Below are 22,982 nucleotides of genomic sequence, written 5' to 3'. Positions count from 1 at the left end.
CCATTATTCTCTATGTGGAGTGCGGCTCTGCGGGTGGAGGTCGGTGCTGGAGGCTCCATTATTCTCTATGTGGAGTGTGGCTCTGCGGGTGGAGGTCGGTGCTGGAGGCTCCATTATTCTCTATGTGGAGTGCGGCTCTGCGGGTGGAGGTAGGTGCTGGAGGCTCCATTATTCTCTATGTGGAGTGCGGCTCTGCGGGTGGAGGTCGGTGCTGGAGGCTCCATTATTCTCTATGTGGAGTGCGGCTCTGCGGGTGGAGGTCGGTGCTGGAGGCTCCATTATTCTCTATGTGGAGTGGGGCTCTGCAGGTGGAGGTCGGTGCTGGAGGCTCCATTATTCTCTATGTGGAGTGCGGCTCTGCGGGTGGAGGTCGGTGCTGGAGGCCCCATTATTCTCTATGTAGAGTGTGGCTCTGCGGGTGGAGGTCGGTGCTGGAGGCCCCATTATTCTCTATGTAGAGTGTGGCTCTACGATTCGTGACCCCCGTCACGTGACGAGGGGGGCCCACAGAGTCTGAACTGCCCCGGGCCCTGGCTACCCTTAATCCACACCTGGGAGAGCCCCTGTTGTGCCTAAACAGTGGAAACCCCCCACAAGTGACACCATTTTGGGAAAAGCCGGCAGAGCAGGGGAGAATGATGAGAGCCATGTTCATCATCCGGCGTCGGGGAACAGCGCTTACTCTAGCACTTCTTCCCTGGTGCCCGCCCTTGTGGTGCTGATGCGGCACACGCATGCCACACGTGTGCCGTAAGTATTACACGCACAGACACTGACATCTCCGGTACCGGAAATATCAGGACATGTGAAAGAGGCGTTATAGCTGGTTTTTATGTTTGGCTGCTGTCACACACTAAAAGGCGCTTTTATTGCAAAAAATAGTTTTTGCATCACCACATTTTGAGAGCTATAATTTTTCCATATTTTTGCCCACACAGTCATGTGAGGTCTTGTGTTTTGCGGGACGAGTTGACGTATTTATTGGTACTATTTTCGGGCATATGACTTTTTTATCATTTTTTTATTACGATTTTTGTGAAGCAGAATGAACAAAAACCAATAATTCATGCATTTCTTTTTTTTTGGGGGGGTATGTATACCATTCCGTGTGTATGTATGTTTTGGCGCTTTTATACAATAAAAACTAATTTATATACAAAATAATTATTTTTGCATGGCTTAATGCTGAGAGCTATAACTTTTTTGTTTTTCTAGTGATGGAGCTGTATGGGGGCTTGTTTTTTGCAGAACAAGATGATGTACCATGTTTATTTATATACATCTTTTTGATCGCGTGTTATTCCACTTTTTGTTCGGCGGTATGATGATAAAGCATTGTTTTTTGTCTTGTTTTTTTAATGGTGTTCACTAAATGGGTTAACTAGTACGACAGTTTTATAGGTCGGGTCATTACGGAGGCAGGGATACCAAATATGTGTACTATTATTATTTAAATATTTTTCTATTCAAATATTTAGTGATAGAATATTGATTTTTTTATTATTATTTTTAATCTTTTTAAAAATATTTTTACAATTATTTAAAAATTTATTTTTACTTTATTCTATCTTTTACACTTTGTCCCACTATAGGACAATCATGTTTTGCAGGCTGATCATTGTCAGCGCTGCACTTACTGCACACTGACCTGAGAAACTTGCTGACATGCACTGCGCATTACAGGAAGTTTCTCAGCTCTGGTAACCCGGATGTCATCATGACAACATCGAGTTACCATGGCAGCGATCGGGACCCCGCGGCAGCGATCCAAAGGCAGAGGGGCTGTCAGCCCTCTGCCTGCTCCTGGAATGCTGCGATCGTGTTTGATCGCATCATTTCTGGGGTTAATGTGCCGGGAGCCGTCTGTGACCGCTCCTGGCACTTAGTGCCGAGAGTTAGCTGTGAGAATCAGCTGACACCCGGCTGCAATTGGCCTCACATCACCCGTGTGCGCGGCTCATCGTGATGACGTACTATACCATCCATGGTCAGACAGACCCAGGTCACATGGACGGTATAGTATGCCAGATGTCAGAAAGGGGATAAGGATTGTTGGGAAAGGAAATAGCTAGTGCTAGATAGGTGAAGTGTATGTCGGGGTTGGAGTTCATTTTTTTTCCAATACAGACTTCATAATCTTCAGTTTCTCTCCACACAGTCAAAAGCTGTGGATACACACTTGGTTATTGGATGACCAAAAAGGCTTTTTCATGACACCATGAGGCAAATGGAAGACGGTTATTTGTCGAAAATTGAGCTGCCACGTTGGATTTTTCAGTTGTAGGGTGCTGTAGTTTGAAAGTTGTTCAACAGATCTGCATCCCATCAAAAGCAAAGAGAGACCACACCACAGATCACAGAGATCACATATCAAATTTTCATTTTTACTTATGGCATTGTCTTCACAGACCAACTAAGAGCAGCAAGTCATTCAAGAATCTGAGTCTGAAGTCCTTAATATGTAGTCAGCACTATATTTTTTGCATGAAATCATGTCCGTTGTAGCCACCACTAGAAAATACTAAATCACATTAATTTAGAAATCTAGTATTAATGGGAATCTGCCATCTGAAAGCAACACATCGAAGGGCTAGAGACCCTGATTCCAGCAATGTATAAATATGAAGGTCAACATAGCCACAGGTTTACTAGTTGTCGAGTGATAATCTCCTGCTGATAAAACTGTGATTTTATCAGAACTACAGCAAGCAGCCCAGTAAGTGACACATCACTGGAATCAAGGTCTCTGCTCTCAGATTAGGTGGGAAAAACCTGGTGACAGATTCCCTTTGGCTATGTGCACACGGTGCGGATTCTGCATGTGATGTACAGTACCATTAAAGGCAATGTAATTCAAAATCTTTTCTGCGCAGATTTGCTGCGGATTGAAAACTGCAGCATGTCACTTCTTTTGTGCGGATTTCCTGCAGTTTTCCACCTGCTCCATTCTAGAAATCCGCAGGTGGAAAACCGCACAAAAAGTGCACTAAATCCGCAGGTCATTTTACCTGCGGATTCAGCAAAATCTGCGCGGAAAAATCCGCAGGAGAATCCGCACCATGTGCACTCAGCCTGCAGGGATGTGCACACGTTGCAGATTCTACAGTGGAATTTTCCACGCAGATTTTGCTAAATCCGCAGGTAAAATGACCTGCGTTTACCTGTGTATTTACTGCAGATTTACTACAGATTTACAGCAGATTTACAGCAGTTTTTGTGCGGATTTCCCCTGCAGTTTTACACCTGCAGATTTCTATAATGGAGCAGGTGTAAAACTGCTGCAGAACTGCACAAAAGAAGTGACATGCTACAGTTTTAAGTCCGCACCAAATCTGCGCAGAAAAATCTGCAGCATGTGCACAGCGTTTTTTGTTTTACATAGCCTTAAGGCTATGTGCACACGGTGCGGATTCTGCTGCGGATCCGCCGCGGTTTGGGCCCTGCGCGTCCGCAGCAGATTTAGGTGCGTTGTACAGTACCATTGTTCTCAATGTTAAACTGAAAAACGCTGTGCACATGCTGCAGATTTTTCCGCGCGGATTTGCTGCGGGTTCAAATCTGCAGCATGTCAATTCTTTGTGCGGATTCCGCTGCGGTTTCACACCTTCTCCATTGTAGAGGTGTGAAACCGCAGGCTAATCCGCAGATAAACCGCAGGTCTTTTGACCTGAGAATTTACCTGTAGATTTTTACAAATCCGCGTGGAAAAATCCGCAGGACCAAAATCTACGTGTGCACATAGCCTCAATGGTACTGCACATCACTTGCAGTTCTGCTGCAGTTCCGCAGGGACAAATCTGCTGCAGAACTGCAGCAGAATCCGCACTGTGTGCACATACTGTACCTTTAATCTCAGTTAGAGCTATATAAATTACGATACAAAAAGCCATCCACATGATTTGTCACACAAAGCTACCTACTTCTCTTTTTGACAGTGGACAGGGATCAGCATGAGTATTGTGAGGCTCTTCTGCTACGTAGCCTCACTGTGTGTTCTGAATCCATGCATCATAGCCAACAGTATTATTTTCACCAGTTTATGGCACAGTTGCTCTTCTGTGAGATTGAACTAGTCTTCTCTCCTGACAAGCATGATTGAACCTTGGGTTCCCATGACCCTAACACCGGTTCACCTTCCTTGAACCACTTTTGGGAAGCAATAACAACTATATACCAGGATCACCTCACAAGATCTGCTATTTTGTGTTTGTTCTGATCCAGTCGTCTAGGTAGCACGTTTACACTTTTATCACAGTCGATCAGATATTAAAGGTACTTTTAGTTTAGTCAGTTACGCGTTTTGAGTGCATTGTGAAAAATGTGAACTGCAAATATTTGTTTTTGATTATCATTCCCAGGAACACTTGTTCATCAGAAAAAAATATTTTAAACCTTGTTTTATCATTCTCGGCAGCACACAATCTTGTGCAAATAATGACGTCACACATTTACTCCACTTTAAGGACTGACAATAAAACATTCAAAGAAGTTGGAGTTTACAGGTAAAAAATGTTTAAAACATTTTTTTTCCTGTAGAATGACTTGTATACAAGAAAAAATTTAAAAAGGATTAAAATAATAATTTAAACCGAGTTTTTTATTGAAACATTGGAAACTTCAGTGTAATTTATAAAGGAAGCAAGGACTGCCAAAAATATGATGGAAGAGGGACTGAGATACACCCTGTATTTGAGGTAAAGGAGGGTCTAATACACTTTTTGTTCAAATTGTTATGGAGTGGTACTCCTAGATACATAAAGGCTGCAAAATAACTGGAATGCCTGCCAAAATATACAAGCAGGGTCATCCATACACCCTTAAAGGCACCAACTCATTCAAATATTGTGAACAAAGTGTAGTTGTGGTACATCTACACTCATAAAAGCTCTGTAGACAGTGCAAAGCCTACCAAAAAATTACAAGCAGGGTCATCCATTCACCCTTGAAAGCACCAACTAGAGTGTCTCATAAAAAAAATTAAGAAAGTGTAGTTGTGGCACTTCTACAATCATAAAGGTTCTGTACACAGAGCAAAGCTGTTGTGAATTTGCTTTCTGGCATTCCTCTGGTTACTAGTGAAGGTAGTGGAGCTGGTTATATTGACAGAGGGATCGCGAGTTCTCTTTCTGGGCTCCCTCTGGTGGTTACTGGAGGTAATGGAGCTGATCTAATTAACAGAGGCCTGCCACATGATAATGAGGAGGATGACTGGAGATCTGGAGTTTCTGACTGAATTTAAGACAGCCGTCTCCCTCTATCCCTGCTGGTGATTTTTTCCTGCCTCCTGAGGTCTTAGTTTCCAGCTCAGTCCCTGCATGCTCAGCTAAGTGTTCTTTTGCTATTGTTCTCATTTGATCTGGTTTTGTCTATTTCAGTTTTGTGTGTTCAGCCAGATCCGGCTGGGGCTGTGCTGAATTTCCATCCTTATGTTACTACTTGTGCCAGTTTGTTTTTGTCCCTTATTAGATTGGTCTATTTTTGATCTGCTTTCAGAATAAACCAGAGTGCTGATATAGTGGGCGAAGTCTAGTGACTTCAGTATTTTTCTATCAGACGTGTTGGGCGTTTTTTGCGTGATTGCAGACAGTGTCTTTCCTTTCCTGTCCTGTCTAGTCAGTGTGGGCCCCATTGTTTGCTCAGTCTATTTTCCTACCTGTGTTTGTGTTTTCATCTTGTCTCACTGACAATATATGTTTGGGGGCTATCTATTCCTTTGTGGTCTGCTCTGGGGCAGTTTAGATTTCCCCTTTCTTGCTTTAGGCTGATTTAGTTCTCCGGCTGTGTCGCGGCATCTAGGATCATCGTAGGTACACTCCACAGCTACTGCTAGTTATGTCGATAGGATCAGGGGTCTGCAATCCGCTTAGTTACCACCCTCTCTGGTTTTCAGTGGCTTAGTTTGGTCTTGCTTTCCTCCTCGGTGACCCAATCATAACACAAAGCCATGAAAAAATGATAAGGAGGGTAATACAACCATCCATTAAAATATTTTGAAAATGTAGTTGATATACTCATACACTCACTTTGTGCAAAGCCAGGAAAAATTTATAAGTATGGTCATCCAGGCATCCATCAACCCTTGAAAGCAACAACTGGTGGGCCTCATTCAAATATTGAAGATTAAAACACTTTATGGGCTGCTGCCATCTGATAGTATGGAAAAGTTGGGACTAATCCAAAATTTGTTAATTTTTATCAGAGTGAGCCTGTCAGCACTTTCTGTTGACAGGCAAAAGCGCCTTTCTGTTATGACCACCCCCGGCAGCACTAAAAACCCGCTCAAACAAAACGCTAGAAGCAGGGAAGCACAATACCTCCAAGACATAGAGGGACAGCTCATACCAAGTGTCCAGCTTTGAGACGCTGGGAGGGTGTTATGAAATTGGCCCAGGCCTTTGGCAGTGTACTTTTGACTCTGCTGTACCTGGTGTGTGTCTCCCACACCTCTCCACCTTGGATGGGCAAGGAAACTTGACCCCTGCTGCCAGCGTTGAATGATGGGAATCTGTTCAACCTATTTAACATAATGGTCTTCTGCTATAGTACTTTTTAGTAGCCCTCACTGCCTCAGGAAGGAGAAATGCAAGGATCTCCTTGTAGCACGGGTCTAGCAGGGTGAATAATCAGTACTCTTGTTTGGCCAAGATGAATGTAATGCTAGAATCATGAGAAAGGCAGCAGTACATAAAGTCTTCCATATGTGACAAGGTCCCTAAAGCCAACACTTCCCTATCTCCACCATGATGACAACTCTCCATATCCTCCTCTTTTTCCTTCTCATTTCCCTCCTCAGCCCATCCATGTAGAAGAGATAGGAAGAAGGTTGTGTGGCTAGTAGCTTATATTATGCTATCAGCCAGCTCCTGTTCCTCCTCCTCCTCCTCAGCCTCCACCTCCTCCTTGTTACCTAATCCATGCCTGAGCAGATGAGATGAAGCTGGGCTTGTTAGTATCTCCCTGTCTCATGTCTTCTTATATCTCCAACTGGTCTGCATGCGAAGCTTCATGTTTAACTGTCAGCATCGACTGTTTATGTAGGCACAGAAATGTGATAATTGTGCTGATTATGGCGTTATCACCGCTCACCATCTTTGTGAAGTCTTCAAAGTCTTGGAGAACTGCACAAATGTCAGACTTCCATGCCAACTCTTCAGTTGTTTTTTACGGAGGCTGACCAATACCGATGGGCGTGTTGGGGCTGGTATTACACAACTCACCTCTGCTGCTCACAAAGTCTTGCCAGCAAAAGCAGTGTGGAGGTCCAGCACGTGGTGACATTGCACTCCAGTCGGTGAGCTGGCACTTGCATGTGCTGCCGCAGCACTGCAAGAGTGGCGGCAGCTGTAGCTGACTTGCGGAAATAGATGCTGACATGTACCTTAACCAGAACCTCTGTCAAATCTGGGTAGGTTTTCAGAAAAACACTGAACTGAACTACCAAGTTGAACACGTGGGCCAAGCATGGTACGTATGTGCCAAGCTTCACAGCTGCCACTAGGTTAAGGCCATTATAACACATAACCATGCCTGCTTGTTTTCAATGCTTTTTTGAAGTGTTATACACTACCAAAATGTAGCAGAAAACATCTAATACTCTATGGATGACTAATTGAATCCAGAAATATTTTCCAGTGCTTTTTTTGAATGCTATATACTACCGAAATGTAACAGAAAATTCCTAATACATTATAGATCACTATTTGAATCGGGAAAAAAAATTCAATGCTTTTTTGTAGTGTTATATACCACTGAAATGTAGCAGAAAGCACAAAACACTCTATGGGTGAGTAATTAAATCCAGAAATATTTTTCAAAGCTTTTTTGGAGTGTTATATACCACCGAAATGTTACAGAAAGCACCTCATACTCTATGGATGACTAATTGAATCCAGAAATATTTTTTCAACACGGTTTTGGAGTGTTATATACCACCGAAATGTAACAGAAAGCACCTAATACTGTATGGATGACTAATTGAATACAGAGATATTTTTCAGTGTGTTTTTGGAGTGTTATATAACACTGAAATGTACCACAAAGCACCTAATCCTCCATGGGTGAGTAATTGAATCCAGAGATTTTTTTTAGCACTTTTTTGGACTATTGTATACCACCAAAATGTACAGCAAAGCACCTTATACTTAAAGAGTGAGTAAATTAATTCCAAAAATGTTTTCAACTCTTTTTTGGAGTGTTATGTAGCAAAGAAATATGCCACAGAGTACATAATACTCTATGGATGAGTAACTGAATACAGAAAAATTGTGCTACACTTTTATGGACTGTAATGGATGACAATATTATCAATTTTTTCAGCCCCCCAAAAAAGACAATGTGGTCAACTGCTGCAGCTATATATTTTGCAACGGACTGCAAAAGCCTGAGTTCTGCCTCGGACTGTATTCAGCTACTCTCCCTGCTCCTGCAAATATCCCTCCCTTGACTTAATAAAGAAAGTATCTGATACAAACAAAACAGCACAATATTAGCCCTTAGAAGGGCTATTAGTATGATGGTTCAGCATTAGCACCAGTATCAACACTACAGGACTATAATTCATTATACTGTGCACACACACCTGGACAAGCACACTATCCCTTCAATTAGAACTGTGCCTGAGCTGTATAAGGGAGCCAGCATGCCAAGCCTGGTGGCGCCTGTCTTTTTATCGCCTGTGATGAGGTAATGCGGCCAGGCAATCACAGTAATGCCACTACCAAGATGGCGGTGGCATGACAGTGATGTGCAGGCAATCCCTGCATGCCTATTGGCTGTGTAACAGGTGTCAAACATGCTGGGTGAGAATTTGAGTTTTAAATTCAAACACCGGTTAATGCTTGCCGAGTGCAGCGCACATCTGGGCACCCAGATACTCTAGTCATATTTGAGTATTACCGAGCACATTTGCTCAACCCTACTTAAAGATGACACATTTGCTTTATATTTTAAGCAAAAACAACACATTATCATCTTTAACGTTTTAAAAGTTGCAAAATGGAAAATGGGCCGATGCAAGTGTTTGGGCACCCTGCATGATTAGTGTCTAATAGCAGCCCCTTTTGCATGTATTGAAGCTTATCAATGCATTTTGCAGACAGCCAAAAAGCTTTTTCAATTCTTGTTTGAGTGATTTTCATCCTTTTTTCCTAGGAAAAGTTTTCCAGTTCTGTGAGATTCCTGGGTCGTCTTCCATCCTCTGCTATTTTGAGGTCTAGCCACAGATTATCAATGATGTTCAGATTAGGGGACTGTGAGGGCCATTGAAAAACCTTCAGCTTGCGCCTTTTGATTTTGTTTATTGTGGATTTTGATGTGTGTTTAGATTCATTATTTGTAGAAGCCATCTTCTTAACTACAGCTTTTTTATACAGATAGTGTTAAGTTTGTATCAAGAATTTGTTGAAATTTCATTGAATCCATTCTTCCCTCTACCCGTGAATTGTTCCCTGTGCCATTGGTTGCAACACGACCCCAAAGCATGATTGATTCACCCCCATGCTTAATGGTTGGGGAGATGCTTTTTTCCTGAAATTCTGTGTTTTTTTTTTTTTTTTTTTTCTCCACACATACCTTTGATCATTGTGGCTCAAAAGTTTTATTTTAACCTCATCGGTCCACAGGACTTGTTTCCAAGATGCATCAGGGTTTTTTAGATGTTCTTCTGGATACTTCTGATGCAGAATCTTATGGTGAGGATGCAGAAGAGGTTTTCTTCTGATGAGCCCATCATGAAGGTCATATTTGGGCAGGTGTGGGCCTCCACCATTTTCATTTTTAAAGTGCAAAGCAGCTTTTTAGAAAAACCCATGGCTGCTGTATTTTGGCACAAAGTTGGAGGAGGCTGGGTTTTTATAAAGCTGGGAATTTTGTATCACCTGGCCTTTCCTTACGATGATACTGAACAATCCATAATCCTAACAGGCTAATTAAGGTCTGAAACCTTGGTCAGTTATCTCTCCATACTAAATACCCAAAGGTGCCCAAACTTTTGCATTGCCTCATTTTCCATTTTGTGATTTTTATAATGAAGAAATTAATAATGTGTATATATATATATATATATATATATATATATATATATTTGCTTAAAATACAAAGGAAATGTGTCCCCTTTAACTTTAGACCTTTAGAGATCATTTCATCTTCAACTTGCTTAACTGTTCACATTAACAGTAATTTTGACCAGGAGTGCCCAAACTTTTACATGCCACTGTATGCTATCAGAACGATTTATAACTGATTTCTCTGTGCACATGGAAAGTGCGGTCAGACTGTTTAAACAAGCTATTAAATTACAACGATTTGGCAAACTTTTAGCCTATTGGTGTTTTTTAATTGCCACCATCAACCAGTGAAGCTATCTGTTAAAGCCCCAATACACATAAGTCTACAGGATCGCCCGCTAGGGCAGTGGGGTTACTTGGTACTGGGCCGGTGTCTCAGGGGTATGTGTCACAGTGGCGGTGACCCAGTCCGTGGCCCTGGGCGTCCATGCAAAAGGGGTGAAACATGGCTGAATAAAGTTTATAGGTGGATGATACATGACGCCACCTGTTGTGCTTGGCAATGAAGGGGTTAAGCCGACGCTGCAGGCAGATCCTCTGGGACAGATGGTATAAGGCAGCAAGATGTAAGGCTGAGTTCACACGAGGCGTTTTTTTCGCGTTTCCGCGGCGGTTTTAACCGCACGATTTTGCCTCGAAAACGCGAAAAATAAGCATCCCATGCATTCCTATGGGATTCCGCAATGCTGTGCTAATGCTGCGGTTTTTACCGCGGCGGAATCGCTTCGCGGTAAAAACCGCAGCATGCTCATTAATTTGCGGAATCGCGGCGATCCCGCACCCATAGGAATGCATTGTTCCGCTTATTTCCCGCATGTGGCTGTGCACACCATGCGGAAAGTAAGCAGAACAATTGCGGATGGTACCCATGGTCCGGAGGAGAGGAGACTGTCCTCCGGGCTTTGGGTACCATATCCCTGTAAAAAATAGAATTTAAAATAAAAAATATTGTTATTCTCACCCTCCGACGTCCCGCGCAGCCTTCCCGCTTCTCTTCACGCTCTCGTTCCCAGTAGTCCTTTGCGAAAATGCTCGCGATGACGTCCCTTCTCGCGGGATCGCGAAGTCTCGCGGTCATTCGCGCGACGTCATCGCAAATCACCGCGAGACGTCGCGATCCCGCGAGAACTGACGTCATCGCGGGCATTTTCGCAAAGGACTACTGGGAACGGATGCGCGGGACGTCGGAGGGTGAGAATAACACCGTTTTTTTTGTTTTTTTTTACATTCTATCTTTTACTACTGAAGCCGCATAGGCGGCCTCAGTAGTAAAAAGTTGGTCACACTCGTCAAACACTATGTTTGACAAGTCTGACCAACCTGTCAATCAGTTTTCCAAGCGATGCTACAGATCGCTTGGAGAACGCTAGCATTTTGCAAGCTAATTACGCTTGCAAAATGCTAGTTTTTCCGTGGGAAAATCGCGGGAATTTAAAATGCGATTTTCTCGCGGACTGGAATTCCGGAATTCTCGCGGTAATTTCCGCGAGAGTTCCGGTACGTGTGCACTTAGCCTAAGCGCTCCCCACAGGTAGAGCTGTAGTCCCAGGGCAGTAGTAATAGGTGTTGAGGAAGAGGGTGTAGTGTTAGGCACAGAGATGTAGCAGTGCTGAAGGGGTTGCAGGAAGAAGGCAATGACACAACAGGGTGCAGTTTCCTTTACCTTTAGATTACAGATGGAACAGGAGTTGATCAGCCTGGGAGCAACTTAGGAATCTCTCTATGCAGATGGGTTGTGTAGTCTCCTTTCTAGTGCTTATCTGAGGTACTTGCAGTTCTGAGTTACACTGAATTTCCTCTTGCTTGCTCTCTTTTAGAACTCCCCTCGTATGGCAGACAGCCGTAGCCTCCTTTTTCTGGCTCACACAAGTTGCTGCTGTGCCTCTGAGACTTAGTTGGGAACAGAGCATTTACAGCCTCTTGTTCCTCCGGTTTCTGCTGCAGGACCATCAGCATCTATGCAACCTCGGATACCGGACTCTGGACCATGCACTACAGCTAGAAGTGAGCCTGAATTCTGCTCAATCCTCCAGCTCCTCTCTCCATGTCTGCACTCTTTTCCCTCTCCACGCGAACTGAACCATCTTCCCTTTCCTGGCCACAGAGAGCAGCTCCTTCCCCAGTTTGGTTCAGAGCTCCCTCTTCTGGCCTGGAGTGGGAACTGTGCTGTGTGCAGGATTTACCTGACAGAGAGATCCTTCATTGCTTCCAAGCATGACATCACCCTCCCTAGGAGGAAGGTAATGCCACTGTGGTGACCATACTCCTGGGGGTGCCACATTACCATCAGCCGAACCTGCGGTTATTGGTGGGATCAGCTGACAGTCTAATGTGTATGGGGGCCTCCCAACATTACATGTCATCAGAGAGAAAAATCTGGCATGTTTGATTTCAGATAGCCAATCTCTTTGTTCACCGAAAGATAAGAGGAGTCTGGTAATGGATCTCTCATAGAGAACACCAGAGAACTCGGTGAAACCGTACATTCCTATGTATGGAGGATTCTAGATAAAATATTGTAGCTGTCGTTTGAACAGTAGAAAAATTGTTTTAGCGACAGCTAAACTTTGCTCTTGCCAGTTGTTATTGCTTCCATCACATTAAGGCCAGGGTCACACTTGCGAGAAACTCGCACGAGTCTCACGTGTCAATACCCGGCATTGCTGCCGGTACTCGGGACCAGAGAGTGCGGCTGCATGTATTTCTATGCAGCTGAGCGCTCCGGTCCAAGTACAGGCGGCAGTGCTGGGTATTGAGACACAAGACTTGTGTGAGTTTCTCGCAAGTGTGACCCCGGCCTAACTCCAAAAACTGAAAACTCACCCAATATCCCATCCCTTGAAAGGTGCCAATTTATTTCCCTTCAGTATTTCCTTTTTTGCCCATTGTGTTCCTTGCAAAAAACAAGATCAGCTTTGTCTCAGATAAACTTTTCCTTGACTTACTTGACATATTTTAAAGTCCTGCCTCCTGAGAGTATATTACCTCCAGACAATGTCTTATGTCTAATAGCTTTATTACAGGTGTGCTGTGTACATAAGACTGAGTGTGACCATTGTTTCGCAGACAATGCTTCACCTGTTGCCTTTTCTTTCTTTCCGATTGCAGTGACACTGGCATATAGCCATACAGAACAGTCATGTCCTAGACTTCCGTGAATAAACAGTCTCTCCTGGATGAACTTTTACTGACAGAGAAACTTTGATAGCGCTGTAGCATACAGATCCAATTAGTAACAAGGCTCTAGTGAGTAACGGTGACAAAGTACTGTCTGTCTGCGCTGTGAATGCCGGCAGTAGCGGAAGCCGCTCCAATCCCCTTGGTACGCACTGCAGACCGCAAATGTATTCAACAAAAGAAGCAAAATGCAAAAGTGATCAGCCAAAAACATCATAACAGCAGCCAGGTCTTGGTATAGCAAAAAGGAAACAAACAGTCCTGGATTATAAGCCAGCCTAAAATGCTTTACTTCCAAATGCTAAACCCCATCTAGGTCCCCTGCTGCCCCATCTTTAAACATATCGCCTCCTCCTTCATGTGGAAATTCAGAGTATTTTTTTTGGAAAAAGTAATATCATGCTCAATGGATTCTAACAAATGTGACTGTGAGAAATTCCAAAGTTTCTCTCTTAAAGAAACACTAAGCACCGAAAATGTAAAAATAATAAAAAAAATATCTAGGCAATTTTATGCTTAGTCTCTTCTTTTCTTTAAAGGGAATGTATCACCAGGTTTTTTCTACTTCATCTGAGAACAGTATAATGTAGGGGCAGAGACCCTGATTCAAGCGATATATCACTTAGTTTACTCAGTGCAGCAGTTGTGATGTAATCACAGATTTTAGATGTAGCATAGCTAAGAAAACTATCACCCTACATATTATATACACAGTCAGCTGCTAATCAGTGCTGGGGGCGTGGTTGGACTAGGAGGCATGAGACAACTAGTCCTGTAGTGATAATCCCCTGCTGATAAAACTCTCATTGTATCAAACAACAGCACATAGCCTAATAAGTCACTGAAATCAACGTCTCAGCCCCTACATGCTGTCCTCAGATTACAAAGCAAAAACCGTCTGCTGACAGATTCCCTTTAAGGCTCCATACACATTAGATCTTAGATGCCCTTAGAAGGTCAACCGGGTCCCTCTTCCTCTTCCTTCTCCTCCTCCTCACTTTCCTGTGTATGGCTGTAAGACAACTGGCAGCAGAATCTTCTCTGCTGTTTACTGTCTGCAGTAGCACCAAATATAGCTAAACCACGCCTCTGGGGCGGGGCTTTAGTCAGTCATCAGCTAAAGATGGAACTTATCAGCAGAGGATTTCTCTTAAAGGGGTTGTCCACTACTAGGACAACCCCTTCTTGATGTAAATGTTTGGCCCAGATAAAATAAAAAAGCCTATATTCACCTCTTGTGTCCTCTACTGATAATCTCTTGCTGATAAAACACTGATTGTATTAAAATTACAACACCCAGCCTAATAGGTGACACATCATTTGAATCAGGGTCTCAGCCCCTACATCATGCTTCTCTCAGATTAAACAGCATAAATCTGCTGAAAAATTCCCTCTAATGTCTGTGGCCATCTTCAGAGCTTGAATACATTATGATACATTATTTAACAAAAAAAAAATCTCTCTCCAGTATTTTGCTACCCCATCTGAGAGCTAATGTATGGGCAGATACCCTAATTCCAATGCTGTTTCACTTATCAGGTTGTTTCCTGTAGTTTTGATAAAACACTGCTTTATCTGCTGCACCTTTACTAGCCCTCTCAATGACAAGCTCCTGCTAGGTCATCCTTGATATTCACGAACTTCTACTATTTCCATTGATTGGCATCTATCCATGTAAGCAGAGAGCTGTCAATCAAGGTTATAAACAGCTCATCATTGAGTAGCAGAACCACAGTAGAAAAAACAGTGATTATATGAAAACTAAATCAAGCAGCCCAGTAAGTGGCACATTGCTGGAATCAATGTATCTGCCCCTACATCAGACTGATAGGCATAATCCTGGTGACAGGTTCCCTTTAAGCCATCCTGATACTATTGCAGTAGGTTTCTAACCATGATTGATTATGTGACCTAAAAAACTTGACAGGTCATATTGATAAATATTTTAAAAGTTATATGAAAAAATAAATTAAAATTAGCATTGTAAAATAAAACCATACGATAATATATATATATATATATATATATATATATATATACATACAGTGTATATATATGTACATTTCAACCCTTTTTTTACAGAGTTTTTAGGGAAAAGCTGGAGAATTTAGAATGATGTAATAAAATAAATGACAGCAATTTCTCCTTCCATATAAAGACAAAACATACATTGACCTGCAAGACCGATGAGGGCGAGATGTAGGTTTGTGAAAACTCCCTGGTATGACATAATTTTATGTTTTGCCTTTTTTTTGCCCATGTTATTATCTGGCCCCTTAAAGAATTAATTAGAGATTGCAACTACCACTACCTAATCCATTCCTCAAACTATTTGACTACTGAACCAAGCAGTAAGTAGCCGGAGCACTTAACATTTGTCACTTTAACTCTTTAATAATTTATTTCCGAAATTTCAACATATTTGACCATTTCAGTCCAACAATTCTCCAGATAAAGCAAATAAATACATAAAGCAACCAAGTAAGAAATGTGACATAACAAGACAAGTGAGGTGTCGACAGCGCTGTCCTTTGTTTTCTTTGCTGTTAAGTTGTTGAAAGCCAGCAGAAGACTCATCCAAACCCTGTGATGGAAATATAAAGGAAGACCAAATCACTGAAAGCACATTTGTATAGAAGCAAATTGCCGACACAAAATTAATGAGCAAGTTAGTTATGCCGAATATATCTGTTCCGTAGAGGATACACTTTCATGGAAATGTATGATCAGTACAAAAGTGGCTAGAAAACTAGTTTTTCGAGACTAAAAAATGTGGATTCGGGCACACATCTTTACAATGCCAGCGGACCTGCTGAGGTTTTCCTAGAATAACAAGCAGTCTTTACCGTTAGCTATAGAGAGCATGTGGTTTCATTTTGTAGCCCCCTAAAGAATGAGCATGGCATTTCTTTTAACTACTTCTCAGCTTCAGAACCCTGAAGTTATTAAAAGAAGTGATAAAAGACAATAATGTCTTTTTCCATTGCTGTGCATTATGTTCATTTTTTGAAGCTGTTTCGCTGCACTTTTTCAGGCGGATCCTGAAAAAGATGTCGTGTGCACAAACCATTAAAGTGGTTTACTGGTATTGGAAACTCCCTCTTCCCACAAGTATATTTCTTTAGTACAGTGAGCTAGGCATGATATTATAGTTACATCACAGTTTTGGGACTGTCATAAGTTCCCTGCCCGGCTTGTCCCCGCCCGCTCAGCTAGACTGTCAGGTCTCTCCATGTCTGTGTATAGGGAGAAACCTGTCAGTCAAGCTGAGCTGGTGGGGAAACGATGGTGGGGCTCAGATTGGTCACTTGATACTCAGAAGTCAGAGCTGATCTTTGATTTAAGTTGATCAAGGATCAGGCAGCATCAATCAGGATCCCTTTAAAGGGGTTTTCCAGTTTCAGAAAACTCCTGTCTCCCAGCTGCAGTTAATTTAAGGAAAACAAGAGGTGCTTTACTCACCCTCCCCAAATACAGTGCTGAGTCTCCACTGCTGCCTCCAGTATCTGTTATTGCCTGCAGTGTTGCTCTAACATCCAAAGTGCTTCAGGCAATCAGTGAGTTCACCAGCATGTGCCATCAACTCAGGCAGAGCCACTGAGCTCACTGATTGGCTGCAGAGCTATGGATGTGACATTGAATAAGAACGCCTGACAAAATTATTATATATACATATATATACCAGTGTGCACATATATATAAAAGTGTGCACTTACAATTGCTCATTTTTTCCTTTCTACCCAGCTAATTATTCTCTTTTCCATTATGTCTATGACATCACGTGATTAGAAACTGACTAGCTGAATCCTTCTAAGCTCTATGTAGAAACAGGAGGACAATTTTCCCTGTATGAGTCATGAGTTATTGCAAAAGTACCCAGTATGGGGAGGAAGAGCAGCTGGGTCAGGATGTGAAGAGGGGGATGATAAATGCAGGGAAAAGAGACTTCCTGTTTCTACATAGAACAGAGAAAAGAGAAGAATTATCTGGGTAGAAAGGCAAAATAAGCAATTATAAGTGAACAGTGCTGTATAATATGATGGCTGCATTATATTAAGAGGATGAAAACGTTGCTGGCAAGGGTTCTTTAATGCTGCAGATGATAAGAAACACCATGATTCAGTGCTGGACCTGGGGAAGGTGAGTAAAGCGCAGTTTAATTTTCTAAAGCAAATGGCAGCCGAGTTTTTCTGAAACTGGAAAGCCCTTTTAACCATTTATTGCAAGAATAAGTTTTAAAAATGCTTGACCCCATAGATAGTAACACTATATAATTAATCTACAATTTTTCATTCATTTTCCCCAGATGGAAGCATATAAAAATCTACAGTTCACACTGGGCATAACTTGTAAAACATGGTTCACAGCGTGCAATGTTGGGTCAAGCAATGACTAATGTCATAGGTTAAGGGACCCCCATAACTCACTAGGAAGACTCATTTTTTAGAGAGTCGAAACCCTATAAAATTCCAAACTACTACTCCGTAAAACGCAAAATGTCAGAGTCAGGCTTTACTTTTGGCATTTGTACAAGTACATGTGTGTTTTATAGGCGGCTGGCTTGAGGTGTGGGGTTAGTTATAAGGCTTGTTAATCCATGCTGGCCACGAGATCAGACAATGCCTAGGAGAAGGAACTATTACACAGATTTCCGCGTGATACTTACTGTCATTCTTTACTCTACTGGAGGCATCTTTACTGGGGAACTACAAAAAAAATAGTGAACAGATGTCAGCCATAAACATTCGGATTTCCAATGGGAATGTATCACCTACAGGTTTTCAATAATTGAAGCCAGATTCGGATACATAGGTTTTTTTTTCATTTTCAATCTTTTAAGCTCTATTTAGGGACGGGGAGATCAGCTGAGATTTGAGAAATGTATCACTGGTGGATCCTGGTACAATGTGAAAATTTGGTAGAAATTTGTGTTGACCCCCTTGACCAACCTTACGTAGGAGCTGGATCACCATGCCGGCTGTGGGAAACAGCTGGCATCTACCTGAAAAACAGCAGCAAGCGGAGCTAGGTCTGGTCACTTCTGTTTAACTATGCTGCTGTCAATCAATAAGGGCAGCTTTTAAATGGCACAATCATCGAGACCATTGTGTATGGGTTGTTACTACAATTGTGGGGTGCTGATGGGTTACCATACCATGCCAGCTGGGTGTTTGCTGTTCCCCCCATGACATGTTGGTTCTCAGCCATAGGAAAACATTAATTCATTTATATGGTACAATATAGCGGAATTGTATATAGCATAAGTGTTCAAATCATCATTTTCATGCATTTAACAGGAAAAAAAGTAAAATTTTATAAGCAAGGGTTATTGATGGTTGAAACCTCTTAAAAAGACTGAAAAAAAAAAGATCTTTTAGTTCTTAAAAAAAACAAAACTTTGAAATCACTGCTTTTTTTTCCCAGTTAAAAAATAAAAAAAAACACATTTGGTATCAACGATTATGGACACAATGATACCTAATGTACATTAAAGTGGTTGTCCATTACTTTACCATTACTTTACCATTGATGACCTATCATTAGAATAGGTCATCAATGTCTGATCGACCCGGCACCACTGCCGATCAGCTGTTATTGGGGGCGACGCCGTCCTGAAGTACTCACTTTTGGAGCTGCTCCATCTTCTGTTAGTGGCCAAAGTTGGTAGTGCACATCTGCCTCCTATTCAGATTAATATGAGATGGATGGGCAATATTCTGTAGTGGCCACTACAAGAAGGTGGAGGAGCTCGGCAAGTATTTCCGCCATCACAGATAACAGCTGATTAGCGGGGGTGCTGGGTGTCAGACCCCGACCAATTAGACATTGATGACCTATCTTAAGCATAGGTCATCCATGCTAAAGTAGTGGGCAACCTCTTTTAATTAAATAATTAAAAAGAAATCGTAAAAGCAAGATTTGGATTTTTTTGATCACTGCACTTTCCCCAAAAATGCCATAGAGATGTTGTGCGCACCCCAAAATGGCATCAATGAAAACGTCAGCTGGCACAGAAAAATACAAGCTCCATCGATGCAGAAATAAGAGATATAGGTCTCAGGAAATGGTGACGCAAATCAAATGATTTTGCAAAGTTTTCAGTTATTTTAATAACTAAAAAAAATGTAAAAAAAAAAAAAAAAAAAAAAAGATAAATTTGGGATAGCCATAATCATAGTGACATGGAGAATAATATTGCCAATCAATTTTTACTGCGCAATGAATGCCGTAAAAGCAAAGCCCCCAAAACACAGGATGGATTACTGTTTTTGCTACCCAATTTTGGGAACATTGTATGCACATTTGAGTTTTGGATGAATTAAACATTCTCTCTACTTGGATAAGAGCTCCATTTTTTTTTTCTTAAGTTTTCTCACATGTCTCTTAGGTTAGGTCATTGCACATGTTTTTCTGCTAATGTAAGCTGCGCTGCATAAAATCAATCACATTCTATTGTATTATATGCTTCAATGAACAAAAACAGCTTTAAAAAGAAACATTCATGTCTACATCTCTGTGTGTGGTTCACAACACTTGCCACCAGATGGCGCAGTATCTTTATATACTGTACTATGATATTGTCTGCGCTGTAGCTTTAAGGTGTCTCCCAGAATTAGGCTAAGACACAAGGGTTACTAAACATACCTGATGTCTTTGGCCTTAAATCAGAATTACTAAGCCATGAAAATCATTTCTGTTATCAAAATAGAAGATTGTGTGCAGCTCCTTTTATAAACAGGATGTTCTCCAGCCCGGATATCATCTTCTTGGATGCATGCAAAATAATCTTATCATATCAATTCAGTCTAAACGCTGAATCTGTGACATGTATTGTAATCTGTAAACATCAGTTATTTAATCTCTTAAAGGGGTTTTCCTGGCACAAGAAAATTTTTTGCAGTCAATATGTGTGACTGCAGATTGCTGAATCGTGACAGTGTGCAATGTGCGCAGAGTCAGATTGGAATGCAAAGGGCCCACCAGTAGCATTCTTTCTGGGGGCCCACTGCTCTACTACATGCCAAAATAAACACCCTAGTAAACAAATTTACTTTTGCTTCTATATAGCAAAAAAAAAGAAAAAAATAGTTTGTGGGTATTTCCATTTTTGCGTTTTCGTTTTTTGCTCCACTTCTTTCCAGAGCCATAACGTTGCTATTTTTCCATCAATATGGCCATGTGAGGGCTTGGTTGTTGTGGGTCGAATTGTACTTTTGAAAAACACCATTGATTTTACCATATAACATACTGGAAAAGAGGAAAAAAATTCACAGTGCGGTGAAATAGCAAAATAAAAGTGCAATTCCACAATTCTTTTTTGGATTTTTTTTACCATGTTCTCGAAATGCTAAAACTGACCTGCCATTATGATTCTCCAGGTTATTGCGAGTTCATAGACACCAAACATGTCTAGGTTCTTTTTTATTTAAGTAGTGAAAAAAAATCCAATTTTTTATTAAAAAAAAGTTGCCTTTTTCCGAGACTTGTAGCGTCTCCATTTTTCAGGACCTGGGCAAGGTGATGGCTTCTTTTTTTTACACCGATCTGATGTTTTTATTGATAGTATTTTGGTGCAGATACGATCTTTAGATCGCCGTTTATTGCATTTTATTGCAATGGTGCAGTGACCAAAAAAAAAGTAATTCTGGCGATTTGATTTTTTTTATTTCTCTGCCATTTAGCGATCGGATTAATTCTTTTTATATATTGATAGATCGGGTGATTTTGAACTCGGCGATGTCAAATATGTGGGGGGGGGTTAGTTTGAATGGGGCGAATGGGAGGTGACTTGAACTTTTATATTTTTTTAATTTTTTTTATAATTTTGAAAACTTTTTTTTTTTTACTTTTCACTCAATAGTCTCCATGGGAGACTAGAAGCTGCAATCATTTGATCACTTGTGTTACACATAGCAGAGCTTCAGCCCTGCTCTATGTAGCAGATACAGTGGGGAAAAAAAGTATTTAGTCAGTCAGCAATAGTGCAAGTTCCACCACTTAAAAAGATGAGAGGCGTCTGTAATTTACATCATAGGTAGACCTCAACTATGGGAGACAAACTGAGAAAAAAAAATCCAGAAAATCACATTGTCTGTTTTTTTTTCATTTTATTTGCATATTATGGTGGAAAATAAGTATTTGGTCAGAAACAAGCAATCAAGATTTCTGGCTCTCACAGACCTGTAACTTCTTCTTTAAGAGTCTCCTCTTTCCTCCACTCATTACCTGTAGTAATGGCACCTGTTTAAACTTGTTATCAGTATAAAAAGACACCTGTGCACACCCTCAAACAGTCTGACTCCAAACTCCACTATGGTGAAGACCAAAGAGCTGTCAAAGGACACCAGAAACAAAATTGTAGCCCTGCACCAGGCTGGGAAGACTGAATCTGCAATAGCCAGCCAGCTTGGAGTGAAGAAATCAACTGTGGGAGCAATAATTAGAAAATGGAAGACATACAAGACCACTGATAATCTCCCTCAATCTGGTGCTCCACGCAAAATCCCACCCCGTGGGGTCAGAATGATCACAAGAACGGTGAGCAAAAATCCCAGAACCACGCGGGGGGACCTAGTGAATGAACTGCAGAGAGCTGGGACCAATGTAACAAGGCCTACCATAAGTAACACACTACGCCACCATGGACTCAGATCCTGCAGTGCCAGACGTGTCCCACTGCTTAAGCCTGTACATGTCCGGGCCCGTCTGAAGTTTGCTAGAGAGCATTTGGATGATCCAGAGGAGTTTTGGGAGAATGTCCTATGGTCTGATGAAACCAAACTGGAACTGTTTGGTAGAAACACAACTTGTCGTGTTTGGAGGAAAAAGAATACTGAGTTGCATCCATCAAACACCATACCTACTGTAAAGCATGGTGGTAGAAACATCATGCTTTGGGGCTGTTTCTCTGCAAAGGGGCCAGGACGACTGATCCGCGTACATGAAAGAATGAATGGGGCCATGTATCGTGAGATTTTGAGTGCAAACCTCCTTCCATCAGCAAGGGCATTGAAGATGAAACGTGGCTGGGTCTTTCAACATGACAATGATCCAAAGCACACTGCCAGGGCAACGAAGGAGTGGCTTCGTAAGAAGCATTTCAAGGTCCTGGAGTGGCCTAGCCAGTCTCCAGATCTCAACCCTATAGAAAACCTTTGGAGGGAGTTGAAAGTCCGTGTTGCCAAGCGAAAAGCCTAAAACATCACTGCTCTAGAGGAGATCTGCATGGAGGAATGGGCCAACATACCAACAACAGTGTGTGGCAACCTTGTGAAGACTTACAGAAAACGTTTGACCTCTGTCATTGCCAACAAAGGATATATCACAAAGTATTGAGATGAAATTTTGTTTCTGACCAAATACTTATTTTCCACCATAATATGCAAATAAAATGAAAAAAAAAACAGACAATGTGATTTTCTGGATTTTTTTTTTCTCAGTTTGTCTCCCATAGTTGAGGTCTACCTATGATGTAAATTACAGACGCCTCTCATCTTTTTAAGTGGTGGAACTTGCACTATTGCTGACTGACTAAATACTTTTTTTCCCCACTGTATGCTCACTTGCTATGAACGCTGAACGCTGGGTGGTGCTCATAGCGATCTGGCAATGACAACCACAGGGGTCTCCTGCAAACCTCAGGTTGTCATGCCAACCCATCGGTGACCCGCGATCATGTGACACGGGCGGGGTTAATGATGCGATTCCTGCACATGCTTGTTAAATATAGCTGTAAGAGTT

The 22,982-nt window shown here is 41.8% G+C and overlaps 1 protein-coding gene across 2 annotated transcripts in view; it reads right to left on the bottom strand.

The window, feature by feature from the left end:
• Positions 1-15,615: 15,615 nt before the first annotated feature.
• The window catches only part of LOC141085560 (myosin-binding protein C, fast-type-like), a 157,292-nt gene continuing 149,925 nt past the window's right edge, over positions 15,616-22,982 (bottom strand). For both annotated transcript variants that reach the window (XM_073571014.1, XM_073571015.1), the window contains 2 exons: positions 17,908-17,947; positions 15,616-15,825 (listed from right to left, as the gene is read on the bottom strand). In XM_073571014.1, coding sequence (XP_073427115.1) covers positions 17,937-17,947 — 11 coding nt within the window. In that variant the 3' untranslated portion in view covers positions 15,616-15,825; positions 17,908-17,936. The remainder of the gene's footprint in view (positions 15,826-17,907; positions 17,948-22,982) is intronic.

The sequence above is a fragment of the Dendrobates tinctorius genome, unplaced genomic scaffold (genome assembly GCF_039654945.1).
Source record: "Dendrobates tinctorius isolate UK_male_01 unplaced genomic scaffold, ASM3965494v1 ptg000028l, whole genome shotgun sequence".
Classification (NCBI taxonomy): domain Eukaryota; kingdom Metazoa; phylum Chordata; class Amphibia; order Anura; family Dendrobatidae; genus Dendrobates; species Dendrobates tinctorius.
This window is presented reverse-complemented; position numbering and strand designations above follow the sequence as displayed.